General features: G+C 41.8%; 2 protein-coding genes across 2 annotated transcripts; one reads left to right on the top strand and one right to left on the bottom strand.

The window, feature by feature from the left end:
- Window positions 1–177: 177 nt before the first annotated feature.
- hal (histidine ammonia-lyase) lies at window positions 178–8,393 on the bottom strand. The gene is made up of 20 exons (XM_062547806.1): window positions 8,112–8,393; window positions 6,025–6,085; window positions 5,770–5,797; window positions 5,580–5,654; window positions 5,405–5,477; window positions 5,223–5,289; window positions 5,095–5,132; window positions 4,782–4,907; window positions 4,549–4,688; window positions 4,127–4,174; window positions 3,796–3,943; window positions 3,592–3,687; window positions 3,438–3,496; window positions 3,275–3,355; window positions 2,601–2,666; window positions 2,335–2,500; window positions 2,092–2,226; window positions 1,632–1,740; window positions 1,429–1,498; window positions 178–1,234 (listed from the first exon to the last, which is right to left on the bottom strand). The coding sequence occupies exons 1-20, from the start codon at window positions 8,356–8,358 to the stop codon at window positions 1,103–1,105; spliced, it is 1,965 nt and encodes a 654-aa protein (XP_062403790.1). The 5' UTR covers window positions 8,359–8,393; the 3' UTR covers window positions 178–1,102.
- A 336-nt stretch (window positions 8,394–8,729) lies between these two features.
- LOC134094321 (ETS domain-containing protein Elk-3-like) lies at window positions 8,730–16,109 on the top strand. The gene is made up of 5 exons (XM_062547808.1): window positions 8,730–9,260; window positions 11,669–11,877; window positions 12,000–12,776; window positions 13,745–13,867; window positions 15,463–16,109. Exons 2-5 carry the CDS (start codon window positions 11,671–11,673, stop codon window positions 15,559–15,561), a joined length of 1,206 nt encoding a protein of 401 aa, XP_062403792.1. The 5' UTR covers window positions 8,730–9,260; window positions 11,669–11,670; the 3' UTR covers window positions 15,562–16,109.
- Window positions 16,110–16,213: the final 104 nt, after the last annotated feature.

Raw genomic sequence — 16,213 nt, 5'->3', positions numbered from 1 at the left:
CTAATTTCTCAGATATTTTTACAGTCCAATTCAACCTCATCGAAGCGCCGGACGTAGACAGAACACGTATAAAAGTGGGAAAATATATTTTCGTATATTTGGCCTACTTACATTGTTATAGTTAAGGTTGTAATTTGTTCAACCCTCAATGGCATACGATAAAATGGCGCATACAAATGAAAAGAAACTGTTTTATTAGACATTGCTTAAAAGAAAACATAAACCCGTATTATCCTTTGTGAATTTGAATACACAAATTCCAGAGACATTGTCAGTGTGGAATATTGTGCTGCTTTAAAAGTCTTAAAAGAAAGCTGATAAATGGGGGGAAATGAGACTGAAAAATACTATGCATTGCTATCTATTGGATTTAAACAATTGAAGGCCCCGACCCAGAGAATCACAAATTGCCTACTGCAATTGTGCAGTAGCCTATTATTTGCATGAAGTTACCCGTTACCTCAGATGACAAGACTCAGAGATTATCTTGGCCTGTGTGTACACCAATCCACATACTGTGTCAAGGGGGAAGAGTGCAAGCCATGAGTAGTAGGCCTATTTATGACAGTTGTGTAAAATACAATTATTCGACAACTGTAGGAGGACCCCAGGCTGGAAACTTGCACATCTATCTCCCCTGCTTCCTGTCCACAATCTTTGGGTCCAATCACAAACTAGCTTATCCAAAAGATCATTGGTCTGATTGGTTGAAGGACTATCCAAGTTTATGGAGTCATTTGAACTACGCCCATTGATGACGCCTCTTGTGCAGTAGAAATAAAGCACAGACTCCCCAGACTAATGTTCAATCTTAAAAGAATGAGCTTAGTATGGTGATAACCAGACTTGGGGGAGCCCAGTAGCAAAAAAAACAAACAAACAAAACCAAACTGCATTAGATTTATATGTGTATTTTTAATTAACAAAACACAAAGGCAAATGACTATGTTTCATCAAAATATGATTAATATTGTAAAATAACACTGTAAAAACATATCTACCATATTCTATTAACACTTTTCATATACCACGGATAACAATTTTGCATCTTCAGTTCCATAATATAGAAATGGTATTGAAAAGAAGCCTGGCAAATATCCCGTCACTCGAGACGGACTCGCTTTCTTGGGGATGCTGGGGATTCCAAGGAGAAGGCTGTCGGTGAGCTGGGTCGAGACTCTGGGAAGTGCTCCATGTGGTACTTGTCAATGTAAGGCTTAGCCATTTGCCATACCTAGTGTGGGAGATTGAACAAATGTTTTTCTACATTCACACATTTTACTTACAATATCTCATATGATTGAATAAATCTAATGCAACGTCACAAGAAGGAAGTGGCACCACTGTCTCAATGTAATTTCCATTTTATCAAAAATGCTTTCACTCTGTTTTAAACTAAACTTCATGAAGGGTCATAGTGGACATTACCTTCTGATCAAGCAAGAGCCGGTGGGTAGCCTCAATGTCAGGAGCCATGAATCTGTCTTTTATCCATGGCCTGATGTTGACAAACATGGAGGACAAGAGGAGAAAGAAACAGACAGAGAGTAGAATGAGTTAGCCATTAACCCTCTTGGGCAATACCCCAGGATATGTCCTTTTCAATTGCTGGGGACCACTGTTTGACTTACTTGACTGTGCTGCGCACAAGGTCGTACACCTTCTCCAATGGTGTTGTAGTTCGCAGGGGGCGTAGGAACTCAATACCCTGGCAGGCTGCAAGTAACTCAATGGCAAGCACTAAAAAGCAGGAAATTGTTTCAGGGTTGTAGCAATAGAACATATGACTGGGTTTGATCCTGACTGACTGACTGGTTTAGACTCTGACAGAATGCTATTCATTTAAACATATTCTTACTTTTCTTAATATCTTTAATCCTGGGTTTCCCATACATGGATTACCCCTGGATCCAGACTAAAAGTTTTTGTCAATCAAGATTTTCACTATTCTAGTCCATGTATGGGAAACCCATTCCCGATGTGTCTTTTGTGCTTATACAAGCCGTGAACATATTTTGTGAGTCATCTTCATTCCATTAGCACTTGATTAGTCAGATATGTGACTGTTGTTGAACCCCGAAGATGTAGTACCTTGCTCTACGTTCTCCACCACCCGCAGGGCTTTTCTGGCGGCCCAGCCCCCCATGGACACGTGGTCCTCGGTGGCAGCGCTAGTTGACAACGAGTCCACAGACGATGGGTGACACAGGACCTTGTTCTCTGACACTGTGGGGAGGGTTGGGGGAGTGTAAGGGAAACACTTGAGCAGGCTCTTTCAAGTGTGTTATGAAAGTGTTGTGATGCTGAGGTGATTGCCAATGATTGGCGACTGACCGAGGGACGCGGCGGTGCAGTGTGCAATCATGAACCCTGAGTTCAGGCCCCCCTCGCTGACCAGGAAGGCGGGGAGCTCACTGAGTGAGGGGTTACACAAGCGCTCGATCCTTCGCTCGCTGATTGCGGCCAGCTCATGAATGCCGATGGCCAAGTAGTCCAGCGCCTTCAAGAACAGAGGCCATGACAGCTCATTAAAGTGAATTGGCTTAAAGCATATACTGTAGGTGTGTTAATGGCCTCTTTGAGTGTCAATGAGTGTTTACCTTTGCTGGATATTCTCCATGGAAATTCCCACCAGAGATGGTCTCTCCTCTCTCAGCAAATACCATCTGAAATAGTTCTAATAAGAAAACTAAGCAGAAAGTGGAGAACTGAAACACTGGTATGGATACATAGTAAATGTCAATGGATCAGAGAGATGAAAATACTCTTTTCTGATTGGCTGTAGGTTGGCTCTTAATTCTGAATAATGGGACACGTATGATGCAGATCTGGTAAAAAAGTTGAATAACCATTCCATATCAATGCTCATTGAATGGTAAAGGAAGGTTGAGCCTCGAAGCAGGCTACGCAACAATGGAATCAACTGTAAACAAGCTGGCCATCGTAATCACTGTCAGGACCAAAGAAAGTACAACTAAATGAACAAGTCAGCCTATTTTTAACTGAACCACTTGTTTCCTTTGCGTGCTATAAAGGCATGACTATTGCCTGTAGTGGCAACTGGGCGATAAACGGAATAACAGCCTTCAAAGTGTCCCATTATATGGCATTAATGGACTTGCCGGTGGAAACTCCTACATCTCGTCTATTCATTCTGTATTACGGGACACCTCGGTGCCCGTCATCCCTTAAACTCCAGTAAATGTGTACTGTACATCTATGCAGATACAGTATATGGGACCTCTTCCTGGTATGCATGATATGAAAAGGATACAGGGTTGTCTGTAGCACTGTTGATTTCTGTGTTGATAATGTTCTTGGCAAATTCAATTGTGTCATTAACAATACCATGAACCTTGGGGAAAAGCATAGTAAGTGTTAAATGCTGTTACTAGACAACAACATACTGTACAGTATTCCATAATAACCCATCTTACTTGTGGACAACAACGCATAGTGTATGCATCCTGGACCCTATCACAGAATCGATGAGACTCTATAGGAGAGAATGAAGTAGCATTTTACGAGATGACACAGAAAAACAGCCACACTACACAGGACGATTCTTCTGTCATCCATTGCCTGTCCTACCTGCAATTTCAGAGGGATGGTGGTCTGAGTCCAGCAGAGAGCGGAAACGCAGGGCCACCTGAGTTTGTCCTGGATGGGGACGCAGCCTATGGATGTCTGACATAAGAGAGGAGGAAGTCATGCACTCAGTCCTCTTGTGTAGTACTTGTAGTGATGTAAAACATTATTTTTGACACATGAGACTTAAAAGAGATTCATTCTCACCACTATCAAAGGCCTTGGTAGTTCCTTTCAAAACCTCCAGTGTGAGGGCAGCAATGATGTCCGCCTGTCTGGCAATAGCCTCTGCCCTCTCCACAGCCTCTGCCCCAAGAGAAGTGATCATCTGGGTCCCGTTAATGAGAGCTAAACCCTATGTAAAGCGGACATATACAGAATAGTGATCTGGTCTGCTCTCAGTCTCTCAGTCTCAGTCTTAGATGTACATTGGTCTTGCATGCAATATTTTAAACAGTTGGAGCTGACATAACTTTGTTTTGGCAAGTAAAATGAGTTTCATATGTAGAAGACGAGATAGTGAAATATCAAAACACACCTCTTTTGGCTTCAGTGTTACAGGCTTCAGTCCATGAGCCTCAAGTACCTGGAGTATACGTTTAAATACAGGATTAAAGTTTAAAGAAGAATTTGAAGCATCTTAATAATGGTCTGTATATCTTCTGAAAGATATCTCAACAACGTGTTAAGCTGTGCCAATATTCATTTCCCCTATCATTCAGTGTAATCCCCTGATCTCTCTTAATTCCCATCTCTACCTTGGTACAGCCTAAATAAATAATTTTCACACTAATGACTGTTTACAGTTGTATTCCATGTTCCAAGTGGCATATACAGTAAGCATCATATCAAGACCTAATGTCAAACTGTCTAACATTTCAACACTGAACTATGTTGGCAGTATACAAACAAAATCAATGACAAACAAAATGACACTATGGATATGTTTTTCTCACTTACATATTTAGCATCAGCCCATCCACTTTTAGGAGACCACATCTTCCCCTCTCCCATAAGACCTAATGCCAAATGGGAAAGAGGAGCAAGATCTCCACTTGCACCAACTGTACCCTTTTCGGGAACAAACGACAGGCAAGATGCTGGAACAAAAGTTAAATGTCAGATGCCACAGTTGACAGGAAGAAAGCCCTTGAAATCCCAATTTCATGTTGGGATCTTGGGTTTTTACTTACAATTGAAAGCCTGAACCATTGCATGGAGAGTTTCCAGAGAGATGCCACTGTACCCTTTCGCCAGGACATTGATTCTGAGAGCAAGCAACATGCGTGTCCTTTCTGGACTTAGAGGACTCCCCACACCTAGTGTCATGTAAAGCAGTTCTTCAGGTCCATCATAATAACACTTACTTTTGATTGGAGGTAAAGATGGAAAATGCATTGATACCAATATCAAACAGATAATCATTATGCAGTCTGACATACCGGTACATCCAAAATACAAATGACACAGTTCATAAAAAGGCAGCTGGATGCATGATTAACATACCGGCAGAGTGTGATCTCACAAGATTTTCTTGGAGTTCCCTATAGATGAAAGAATAATGTGTGTTAAGAAGTGAATAATTCCACACATTCTGGACATCTTGAAATCAATGTGAGATTATAAGAACGTACTTAAGTTTGGCCACAGGGATGACAGTGCGCGCAAATTTCCCAAAACCAGTTGTTATTCCATACACAACTGAAGACAAAAAAACATATCAGATTTAATTCCAGATGCACTGTCAATCATATTTTTGATGCATTTACATCATATAAGTCTATTATGTCTGAATATGGGGGGGAGTGGCACCTACTTCTGTTCTCCTTAACAATTGTATCCAATAGCTCTCTTGATTGCACAACATTGTGTTCTGCCTCCTTGGTCAACTATGTGAATTAAAGAGATAGCAAATTAGACAAGGAGAACCAGCAACTAAGTAAGAAAAGATAAGAAATTACATGTTAAATAAATCAAACAGTGAACTTTACCTTGATCTTGTAGAAACCCTTCCCCAAATTAACTAGGTCTGTAGAGGTCAGGCTGTTACCATCAAGAGCTAGGTACTTTAAAGAAACAGAGAAGAATTGGCATTCCAACATTCAACACTCCTTCACTTATTCAATCACAATAAAATTCAAAGCCATAGGCTCAATTCTCATAATCTTAATTCATACTCACATCATCAGGTTCTCTGTACACAGCTGTTCTGTCAATTATGCTTAAAGAAAAATAACAATATCCGAAGACACAGGAACGAAATCAAATGGAAAAAAATGACCTCATATTTATAGTAATATACTGTATATATTATATATGATAGCCTAAGTACATTTCAATGTGTTACAATCATAAAAAATCATCAGTCATCAAAAACAGTCATTATCAACTTTTAACCAATTTAACACAGTTTTTCTTATTACAGAACAAGGATACAAGTGTGACACTCCTGGCTGGCACTGGATGAAGTCAGGGGACATTGACTCTCCTTCAATAGCTGCAGAGAGATTCCCCATATTATAATGTTACTCACACATGATCACATTGAAAGTGTTAAAAATGCTCATTAAAAATGTTTTCATAAGAAACTGAACACATTTAAATGTAAAATGATTGGTTTGAGTAAAACGGAAAATTGTGTTTTCATGTCAGTAACAACTAGTGCTGGCTGAACTTGGCTCTTCTGTGTAACACAAATACACAATCATAAAATCCAAGATTCTTTCAAATAAAACCTCAAAATCTTAACTCTTGAGAGGAGTTTGCAAGCAAGATGTCAATAACTTGCCATTAACTACTGGCATGAAGTAGGTACATCATTCAGAGTGAATCAGAGGTGGAACCCAATTAGGCCTGACATGATGACAGACAAGGCCGTAACCAGGATTTTTAAAATACCGAGGTCAGGGCCATCGCTAGAAATTTTGGGCACCCCAAAATGCCAGAGGGGTTCTTCCGAGCCCTCTGATCATTTTGCCAACGACATAGAACTATAGATGTGTTCATTGTATAACATGTTTTGTTCATAACTTGAACCAACACACTTTTCCACAATATTCTTTTTGTAGAGCCTCAAGAGCCTTTTCCCAAACTGACTTTGGTTATTTAAACTGGACCCTACACCATCTGTGATTAAGAATGCTCTGCATCTCCTCTTCAGTGTAGGGAATGCTGCATATAAACTGCAGGGTCATAGCTAGGGTTGCCAACTATGTGAAAATAACATAAGGAACATTCAATGTGAAATGGAGCGCGGGGCGTGGAGCTTAGCTTCTTTAAGTTGAGGCTTATGGCAAACTTTGGGGTCATAGGGCCCACCTACACGTACCTACACCCCACCCCCAATCAAATCCTCATTATGATGATCATTACAATAATTATTATGCTATATAGTTAGACATGCACTTTCACTTCAAAGCAGTCAATGTTTGAAGTGCCAAAATTGTTCACAACAAGTTTGTGAAAACTATGCATATGCACATGTTAGCATGTCATATGCACATCAGAGCCCTGCTTTACTAATGTAAGATATACGTACAATAGTGCATTGCTTTTGCATGGTTGCATGGGAGAATGGAGAAAAAATGGATATGGTTTATAATGAAATTTAATTTGAATGCCTGAATGTAAGGATTCAGGAAACACAATAGCAACTTTTGTCTATGGTAAACGGCCGTGCAGATAGGCGAAATCTGGAAATCTTTAAATGAAAGACTAGATCTGACCATGTTCAAATTTGACTTAACGATACTCAATCCTTGAATTTCCCCTCGGGGATCAATAACGTATCTATCTATGCTAAACAATGTATTGTACAGTCTCTGCTCTGTTTTTATGGGAGTTGCGAGAATCCACGTTGTTCTATTAAATGTTGTTAAATAATTATAGCCTTCCAACAGGTTGACGCGGAGCTTTGCCACCAACGTAGTTTCAGTCACGCAAACGCGTACACGCATGCATTCAATGAACGTTCATACCACCACTTAATTGTATGGCTCTATGTTTAATCACATCAATTTAGCAAGCTTTTCCTCCTGATTGCAGCAACGTTTGCTTTCTTTTTCTGTCGGTCCGCGGTTGCTTGCGCAGTAAATTATCAGGTGAAGCACCGGACCTAATTTCACTCTATGCCTCGCTGACCAGCAGTCTCCACGTTGCGCGGCCCATAGTTTGAGAAACGCTGCACAAGTGTCATTAGGGTGTATAGCCTGTTCGGGTTTTTTATGTGTGTTTTTTTCATTGTAACGTGCGTGCATTGAGCAGTTTCTTAAAATACAGAACAAAGAGCGTTCCGTATCAGTTCAATACGGAAGAAGACTTTAACGTGTAACACTTATAAAACGAAATTTGAAGAAAAAAATACCGAGGACATGACCTCGGTGTCCTCAATGGTAGTTACGGCCATGATGACAGAGTTCAGTTCAGTTGTTATGAACCATCCCTTTACATCTAGTAAATAATAGCTTTTCGCAGTAAACAATATTTAATTCTATACAAAAATGTTCCAAATGCATGTACTTTACCAAGTTCAACAAAGTCATTATCCTCAAGAACATCCTCAATAGTATCATCGGAATCCAACAGCCCAAGGCCTTGACACCTCCTTACAACAAAATTAATGTCTTTGGTCAACATTAATCCTCCATTATCTGGCTTGTTCTTCACATAGCGTTTCAAAGCCTCGAGTCCCAACCACTGTATGGTACATGTGGTGTCTCTGCATGGCACCGTCAACCATTCATCCCTAATGTGCACAGTAATACGAGGCATTCTGGTCCTGATAGTAAGTGAGCTTCTTCTGATGCTGAGAAACACTATCCAAGGTAATACATACTAGAGCAATGTCCCAGATGACCAATCAGAGATGACCAGCCAGTCCACACCTCTGTACTTTGTTTGTTTTGCAGATGCATCAAAGCGCAACATAGCTATCCAAGTGCGCGCGAGCGCGCGCGGGCGCGTATGTGTTTGTGCTTGCGATGGTGGGCATCCTTGCCTGAGGTTACGCAGCGCAGTATGAGGTTATCTAAACACTGATAAGCCAGATGTAGATTTGTTCCCAAATAGAAGCTTTGAACTCAAAAGTTCCAAGTCCATATTTACGCGTTTTCAATCATAGACTATGAGGCTACTGGTGATATTATTTGAAGATCATCAAGAGGGTAGATATGTCTGATTTTACCAGTGGACTTCTCTTGTGCAAGAGGTTTTACCTTTTTCCCCAAATTACGATTGAAACTGACATATTTGCTGAGGGAAATAAATTGATGGAAAAGTTGTAGGCCTACCTTACCGTATTAGCTCCCCCAAGTGGTGCTGAAGAGAAACGTGGTGACGTCAGTGAGCTCTACTGTGCGTCGACATGTAGTTCCAAACTTGCCATATGTGTTATAATAGACCAAAGCAATGTTGGCCATCGGTAAGCACGGTGAAGCAAAGGGAGGATATCTCTATTTACATACCCGATAAAGCGATTGGGGAATACTGCAGGAGAGGAAGTGATCCGACTCTGTGACTGCTTCTTCCAACTTCCTGCTCAAAAAGAAAGAAAAAATCAGGATCTCATTACAGTTGAAGAAAGTGTCCTGCGACAGACAGTATGGAAAAAGAAATCATCGTTCAGAATTTTGTTTAGAAACCATCAGGAATTAATCAACACATTTCATCGAGGGGTATGTGAATTTATGAATGATCTGACGATCTTTCATTTGGTCATTTTTTAGTAGGCTAACAACTATTTGTTTAATCATACACTGTGTTTCTTCATTCGATAGTTCAACTGTACTATGCCATATTTTAATTGTGCCTCGTGTATGGCGAATGTTTTTGAGAGGTTGGTGATGTTGAATCAGTTATTTTAAATGCTTCTCTAAGTCTGCAACTGGGAGTAATGAAGCACCAATAGAGATCCTAGTTAGGGTACTGGACTTCCGGTTTGAAATAGGTAACAGACAAATGTTAAAGAATATGTAGAATTATAGAGTAGGGATTGCCCTCTTGTGTTTAAGTGTTTGTGTATGTGTGTGAGAGACAGACCGAAAGAGAGAGAGAGGGAGAACAAAAGGAAGAGAGTAAATGTGAGAGACAAAGAGAAGTAAGCTTTTTTACAAGCGTTCAGAGTGGTAACTTCGCTTGTAAGGATGCTGCTCCGAATTTTCCACTTACAGTGCAAAAGAAGACTCAGTCACTGGTACGGCGATGTCTGCACACAGCACTTAATTGCATTAGGAGTTTCCGCTCTCGAAACTGTGCCGCATTGTTTAGCTTCTATGAAGCATGTCAACAAAATTTCCAATTGGAAGACAAGTAAAAATGTAATGAAGAATTTGGGATAGGCTATTTGAGAGTTTGCGTGGACGTAAAATTAACAGTAGGCCTACTTTTAGTTCAGGAGTGTTTTAAGTGTTGTTGCCTATTAGGTTTTGTCACCTCACATGCTTCAGAAACGTTCTTGAAAACAGAATTGAAGGAAGTCCTGAATCTGACAGTTTTGGAGCCTCATGTCGTGCCCGGAAAAGTCAAGGTTGGCGCTGTAACATGAAGATGTCATTGGTGTGTGTTTGTGTGTTTTCGGGAATGAGGTCTGGGTGGGGGTCTGGCAATCAGAACAGCATAATCAAAACACATCCTGTGGAGCGTTCTCCTCTCTGGAGCCTGTGAGGAGCAGAGCTGTGAGACTCCGCACCTTGGCTGTCCCTCACTTTGGTGAGGTGCTCTTAACTTTGGGTGGCAGTTCCACCAGAATGCAAGCACAGGACTTGGTCCTGAGTTTGATGTCCAAATTCCTCCATTAGAGGACACGGCTGGTCTTGGCCTGCCTCACTTCCTGTGGAGCCAGGCCTGGGCTGAACCGCCACATACTTTTGCCCTTAGCCTTCATTTGACTTCCTGTGCCACACCGCATCACACTGTTTTGCCACAGAAGGACACACAACTGCAGCAAACTGAATTAATGGTATGGGATTTTATGGGAATAATACAACTAACTACCTTAGGAAATCTAAAAGAATATTGCCACAGATTCACATGTGCTTGTGTCACTGTATCGACTAAGTACATGTGTAAGTAGCTACACTAAGGGCATTCAATTTGTAGAATAAAATGTACATTCACACTGCTCATTTTTATGAATGTATTCATAACTGGAATAAGATGTATAAATCAAAAGCTCTGTAAAAAGCTTACTATATGAAGAAAAATGCTGCATACTTAATAAAAGCTAAGGTGTGTGTGTGTGTGTGTGTGAGAGAGAGAGAGAGAGAGAGAGCAAGTTTGCAAAATTGTGATTGGGTTATTGTCACTATCTGTAGTGTCACCGGAGTGTGATACTATTACAGTGATTAAGCCAGTATTTCAGGTTTTCTGGTCATCAGATCACCTTGCACAGATGACCCAAGAGCGTTCCTAGGTGGTGAATCCCTCTGTTCCCAGACTCTGAATTGATGTTCATCTGGAGGCTTTCACTGCAACCACAGCATTATCGGGAATGACATAGTCTTCGTTATGCCCAGTGCAGTGGCGTCCATGGCATCCCTGGTTGCCCTCATATGAATGCCCTCCATTCAACTCTGGTCATTCCCTCTCACACTCAAAGCAGACTCCATCAATCCATTTCATGTTACAGACATCTTGCTTTCTGTGACCGCACTGATGGCACTGCTGATTGTTTCCACAGTTGTCTTAACTTGTTGGTCGTGTCATAAGCTATCTCAATTCTAATCAAGCAATGACCTAGCACCATCATTTGAACATATCAAATAACATATTTTTGATATACTGGTAAGTATATTTTTGGGCTTTTTTCCTGTATTCAGATAGGACAGCGAAGAATGACCGAAAGCAAATGAAAGAGAGAGAAAGGATGAGTAATGACTAAAGGCCAGACTCAAGCGCAGGTCCTTGCGTGTTCTTGGACCTGAGCACGGTACAGATGCAGCAGCCAGTTGTGCCAAAGCTCGCCCCATCAAATAATGATCTATGTATTCGTTATGTGATCCCAGTATGACTTCTATGACCTGAATCAGTCTGAATGAGAATGCCTAATGATATTCGGGGCATCCTGTTGTGTTTGTGTGTGCAGGTATGGAGAGTGCCATCACACTATGGCAGTTTCTACTGCAGCTGCTTCTGGACCAGAGTCACAAGCACCTCATCTGCTGGACCTCCAACGACGGCGAGTTCAAACTGCTCAAATCCGAGGAGGTGGCCAGGTTATGGGGCCTTCGAAAGAACAAGACCAATATGAACTACGACAAGCTGAGCAGAGCTCTCCGCTATTATTATGATAAGGTGAATCTTTATTAAGAGCTAGAGGCTTGATGAATGTTGGGTTGCAGGACTGAGCTTTTCAAATATTATGAATATATTATGAAATAGTGCTCTGACACATATAATGTCTTTCTTTTCTTTAGAATATCATCAGAAAGGTGATCGGACAGAAATTTGTTTACAAGTTTGTGTCATTTCCGGACATTCTCAAGTTGGATCCCCAAGCTGTAGAAATGGGTCAAGATTTCAGTACGGTAGTGGTCACCAAAGACGAGGCCCAGGAGATGGAGGCTCGGATAAAGGAGGAGGTGGAGGACGACGACGACGATGAGGAGTCCCCAGACCCTGCCATATCGGCGGCCCTTCAAGTCCAGGCGTGCTACCACGAGTACTTCCGTTCGGGCCTGTACCCGGGCTTGTCATTCAGCTCCCTGCAGAGCCAGTCGCAGCTTCTGCAGGCCATCCGACAGAGGCACGGAGATCCCCGTGAGGAGGCTCAGAGCGTTATACAGTTTGTCGCCCAGGCAGCCGAGAAGAGCGACGCCCTCTCCTCCTCCCGCCGTCCGTCCTCCTCCGAGTCATCTCTCTCCTCCAGGCCCTCGAAGCAGTCACCCCGGTCCCCCTCGCCACTCTCCGTGGCACCCTCCCACCCCACTCAGGCCTGGAGGAGCCCCAAGGCGGAGGACTCCGAGCAGGACGTGCAGCCGCTCAACTTATCCTCAGGAAGCAGAGAGAGCGCCCTGACCTCAGACAGGAGAAGCCACCAGGCGTCCGGCTCCGCGTCCAGGAGCAAAAAGCCCAAAAGCCTGGAGATCGCCAACCCTTCCGTGGTGCTGACAGGAAGTGACCTCGGTTCTATTGCCCTGAACAGTCCCGCTCTGCCGTCGGGCTCCCTCACACCAGCACTCTTCACAGCACAGGTGGGCTCACACCATCAGGCCACACGCCAGGACTCGACTGAGTTGCCCTCCTGTAGAGCTTCATTGATGCCAAATTGTAATGAGCTATAATGAACAGTCAGATTTGAACTCAATTGAATTAAATCGTGGCTCTTATTACATTGTAACTATCCTGTAGGGTGTAAGTGCTTATTATAACCTTAATTATCTGGTTGTACATGTACTTAAGTTAAACACTGCACCCCTTAGATACAAGCAATACAAGGTGTAACTATTCAATCATGAGACTATTATTATAAGTACACCAGTTATAGTTAGCATAATGATTGTTCTTCCCCACTGTTACAGCAGTATTATCATTATTTAAAAGCCACACCTCCTATAAATATTATGCTATACTTAATTATTTAATTACAAAGGCAAAATTGCTACTATGTTTCTAACTCAACAATTAAACAATTGAGTTAACCTGAATGGCCATAACATCTACAGACACGTCACACTGAGTTTCTGTATTTGTCCCCGAAATTGAAATTTGAGGCAACGTTTTGTTTCATTCACATTCCTCTCAACCCATCACCCTCATATCTACATCTGTCACCAACTGACTCAGGCATGGCTCACACTGATATGTGGCACAGACGATATCAGACTATATCCACGCCTCAACTCAGCTGCTCACTTAGTCAGAGAATGTTAGTGATTTAAAAAAAAAGATAACACCATTTGCTGCACGTTTCAGGAATATAAACAAATGTGTGTTCAAGATGAATTCGGACTATTGGACTTAAACTGTCGATTCCAAAATACTCATGACACATTTGTTTCAGGCAACAAATCTGTTAATCATGTAATTTTGGTAAAGGCTCATATCGACAGTCATGGAAACATAATATGGCAACATATTGACACAGCTGTGCTGCACTTATATGAAAAGCAGCAGCTTGAAGCGTGACGTGTATCTGACATGCGGGCCTCTCTCTCTGCAGACGCCGTCTGGGCTCCTGCTGAGCCCCAGCCCCCTGCTGTCAGGCCTCCAGCTCTGGAACAGCCTGAGTCCTGTGGGGCCCCTGAGCCCCAGCCATTTGCAGGGCCACGGTCCCCTCTTCCAGGTAAATGCCTCGCTGTGTGTGTCTATCTGGAAAGGTGTGATAACGTTCTCTTCACTGTCTTCTTTTCTACGTCCTCTGTTCACGCATGGCTTGGAGTATGGCAATCTTTTTTTTTCTTTTGCATGACACTACACAACAATTATAAATGAATGCCACTAGGTGAATCCATTTGACACGTCCGACTGTTTAGTTGTGTTTTTGACACTACATCGATGTCTTTCAGTGTTTGCATTTTCCTTTGCTTTGTGGTTTTACACACCAGATGTAAATAGGGAGTCATCCACAAATATGGCCCAAGAATTTTGTGTGTGGTTACAAAGAGAGTAGGAGAGAGAAGAGGAGAAAAGGAGACAGAAAGAGGAGGGGCTGGGAGGGAGGGGGAGGGGGAAATCCGGTGGCCACTTCCTGTTCAAGCCCAGGGGAGTCTGCCTGAATGGGCCGAACAGGTTTTAAAGCTGTTCCTTATTTATGCCCCCCCCCATCCCTCCCCCCAAACCGCTCGGCAAACACACCAATCCCCGACAGCCTGACTCCTTTTTCATTTCCTCCTGCGCCTGACTCGTGAAGGTGACTGTTGGAGATGAACACGAACACACAGCACAACAGGAAACTACACCGGAACCTGACCCTGATGCTTGCCCACGACTTCTCCATTAGCCAACAGCCCCTACTGACCAAAATAAGACAAACACCACATACTGAAAGTCTAAAATTGTACCGCAGAGGCCAGATAAGACAGCAGAAAGACGATTAAAAAGAAATAGGTGTTCTGTTCTTAGTGTTGTATAAGTGGCACACTTTATGATAAGGGGATGTCCAAAAACATTCAACTGATTGGCCAAGTAGATAAATTGGATAAAGTTACAGCAGTGAAACTTCTAAGTGCCTTCTAACTGGCCAAATATATCACAGTTGAATCAGTCGGAAGACAGAAGTATCTGATTAACAAGTGAAGAAAAAAAAAATCTTTTTTCAGAGAAGATCATGTGATGAAGTCAGTCCTCTGTTTGTGTGTGTGTGTGTGTGTGTCATTTTTTGACATGTCATTTTACTTTTATTATTATCACTACTAATCATGGAATCAGTATTTGTCCTTTAAAATTGTAATCTTATTGAACACAAAAGCTATTTTTAATTGTGCATAGATATGATCAGAAACATAATTTCATTATTAACATCATCTTGGAAATGTAGGGACACCATGTATTTTATAGTCTTTGCAGTCATGTGACTACCATGGATACGTGGCGTGCAAGAAACGCTCCTGGCGATAAGTAGTTTAAAAAAATAAAAAACATAACCCCGGCTTATCCAATCGCACAACTATCTGACGTGTCGTTTTCACTTCAAAACACCAACTTTCGGATGATAAAACTGGCGACATCCTGGCAAGATCCTTGATTGGTTTACTGGGTTTCGTTGCTGTAGAATGATGTTCTTGCTCACCAGCCAGTAGTTGTGACATCATGTGCAAAGTATGAATTTATGCATGTATGTATTTGCATGTTATGGATTCGTATCTTTTAATGTTATCATGTTGCATCCTGCAAAATAGAGAAATATAATTTGACTCCATTGTTCTCTTGTGTCTGCAGTTCCCCACCTTACTGAATGGATATGTCACAGTGCCCATGTCCAGTTTGGATGGCTCTTCCTCCCCCTTGCTGCTCTCCTCCACCAATCAGAGGTCTTGATTTTCAGCGTCAGACACGTTTCACGTCTAAACTATTGTTACTTTACAAAGGATCTCATGCTTTAGTCTGAGGCCTACAATTTCCCTGAAACCCTGCCCACAAGTCAGGACAAGCACACCTTGCCCTCAGTATCCTGAGCTGCTGACTCAAGACTTGAAGCCTGGAGCAGAAAGTGTACAGCAGTACTGAAGTCTGAAATAAAATGGAGAATTGGCCCTTGTTTAATGCTCTTCTCTTATTTCTCCATCATAATTGAAAAAAAAAAAACACGATCAAGACAATGAACTGCTTTTACTTCCTTTGTACATATTTTGCGTTGTTTTGTTATGCTGTGTTGTGTCTCATGTAATGTGTTCTGTCTGGCAAATTGCACACACTGTGCCTTCTGAAGTGAAAATGACATCTGTGCCTTATGTTTACCAACCTAAGTACTTAAAGACGAAATTCCAATTCAGTGGAATTGCTTTCATTTTTTAAAAAAAAACAAAAAAAAGTTACACCCTGTTTTTGTCTTTTTTAATTTTTGTTAAATAAAGTATATAACATCACTACCTTGACCTACTTTGATTTCAAACAATCTACCAACAGACACAAAGGCTGAGCTTGTAGGATAGGGGTTAGTAGAGAGGACTGTTAACTGGCCATTTGGGGA

The sequence above is a fragment of the Sardina pilchardus genome, chromosome 10 (assembly GCF_963854185.1).
Source record: "Sardina pilchardus chromosome 10, fSarPil1.1, whole genome shotgun sequence".
Classification (NCBI taxonomy): Eukaryota; Metazoa; Chordata; class Actinopteri; order Clupeiformes; family Clupeidae; genus Sardina; species Sardina pilchardus.
This window is presented reverse-complemented; position numbering and strand designations above follow the sequence as displayed.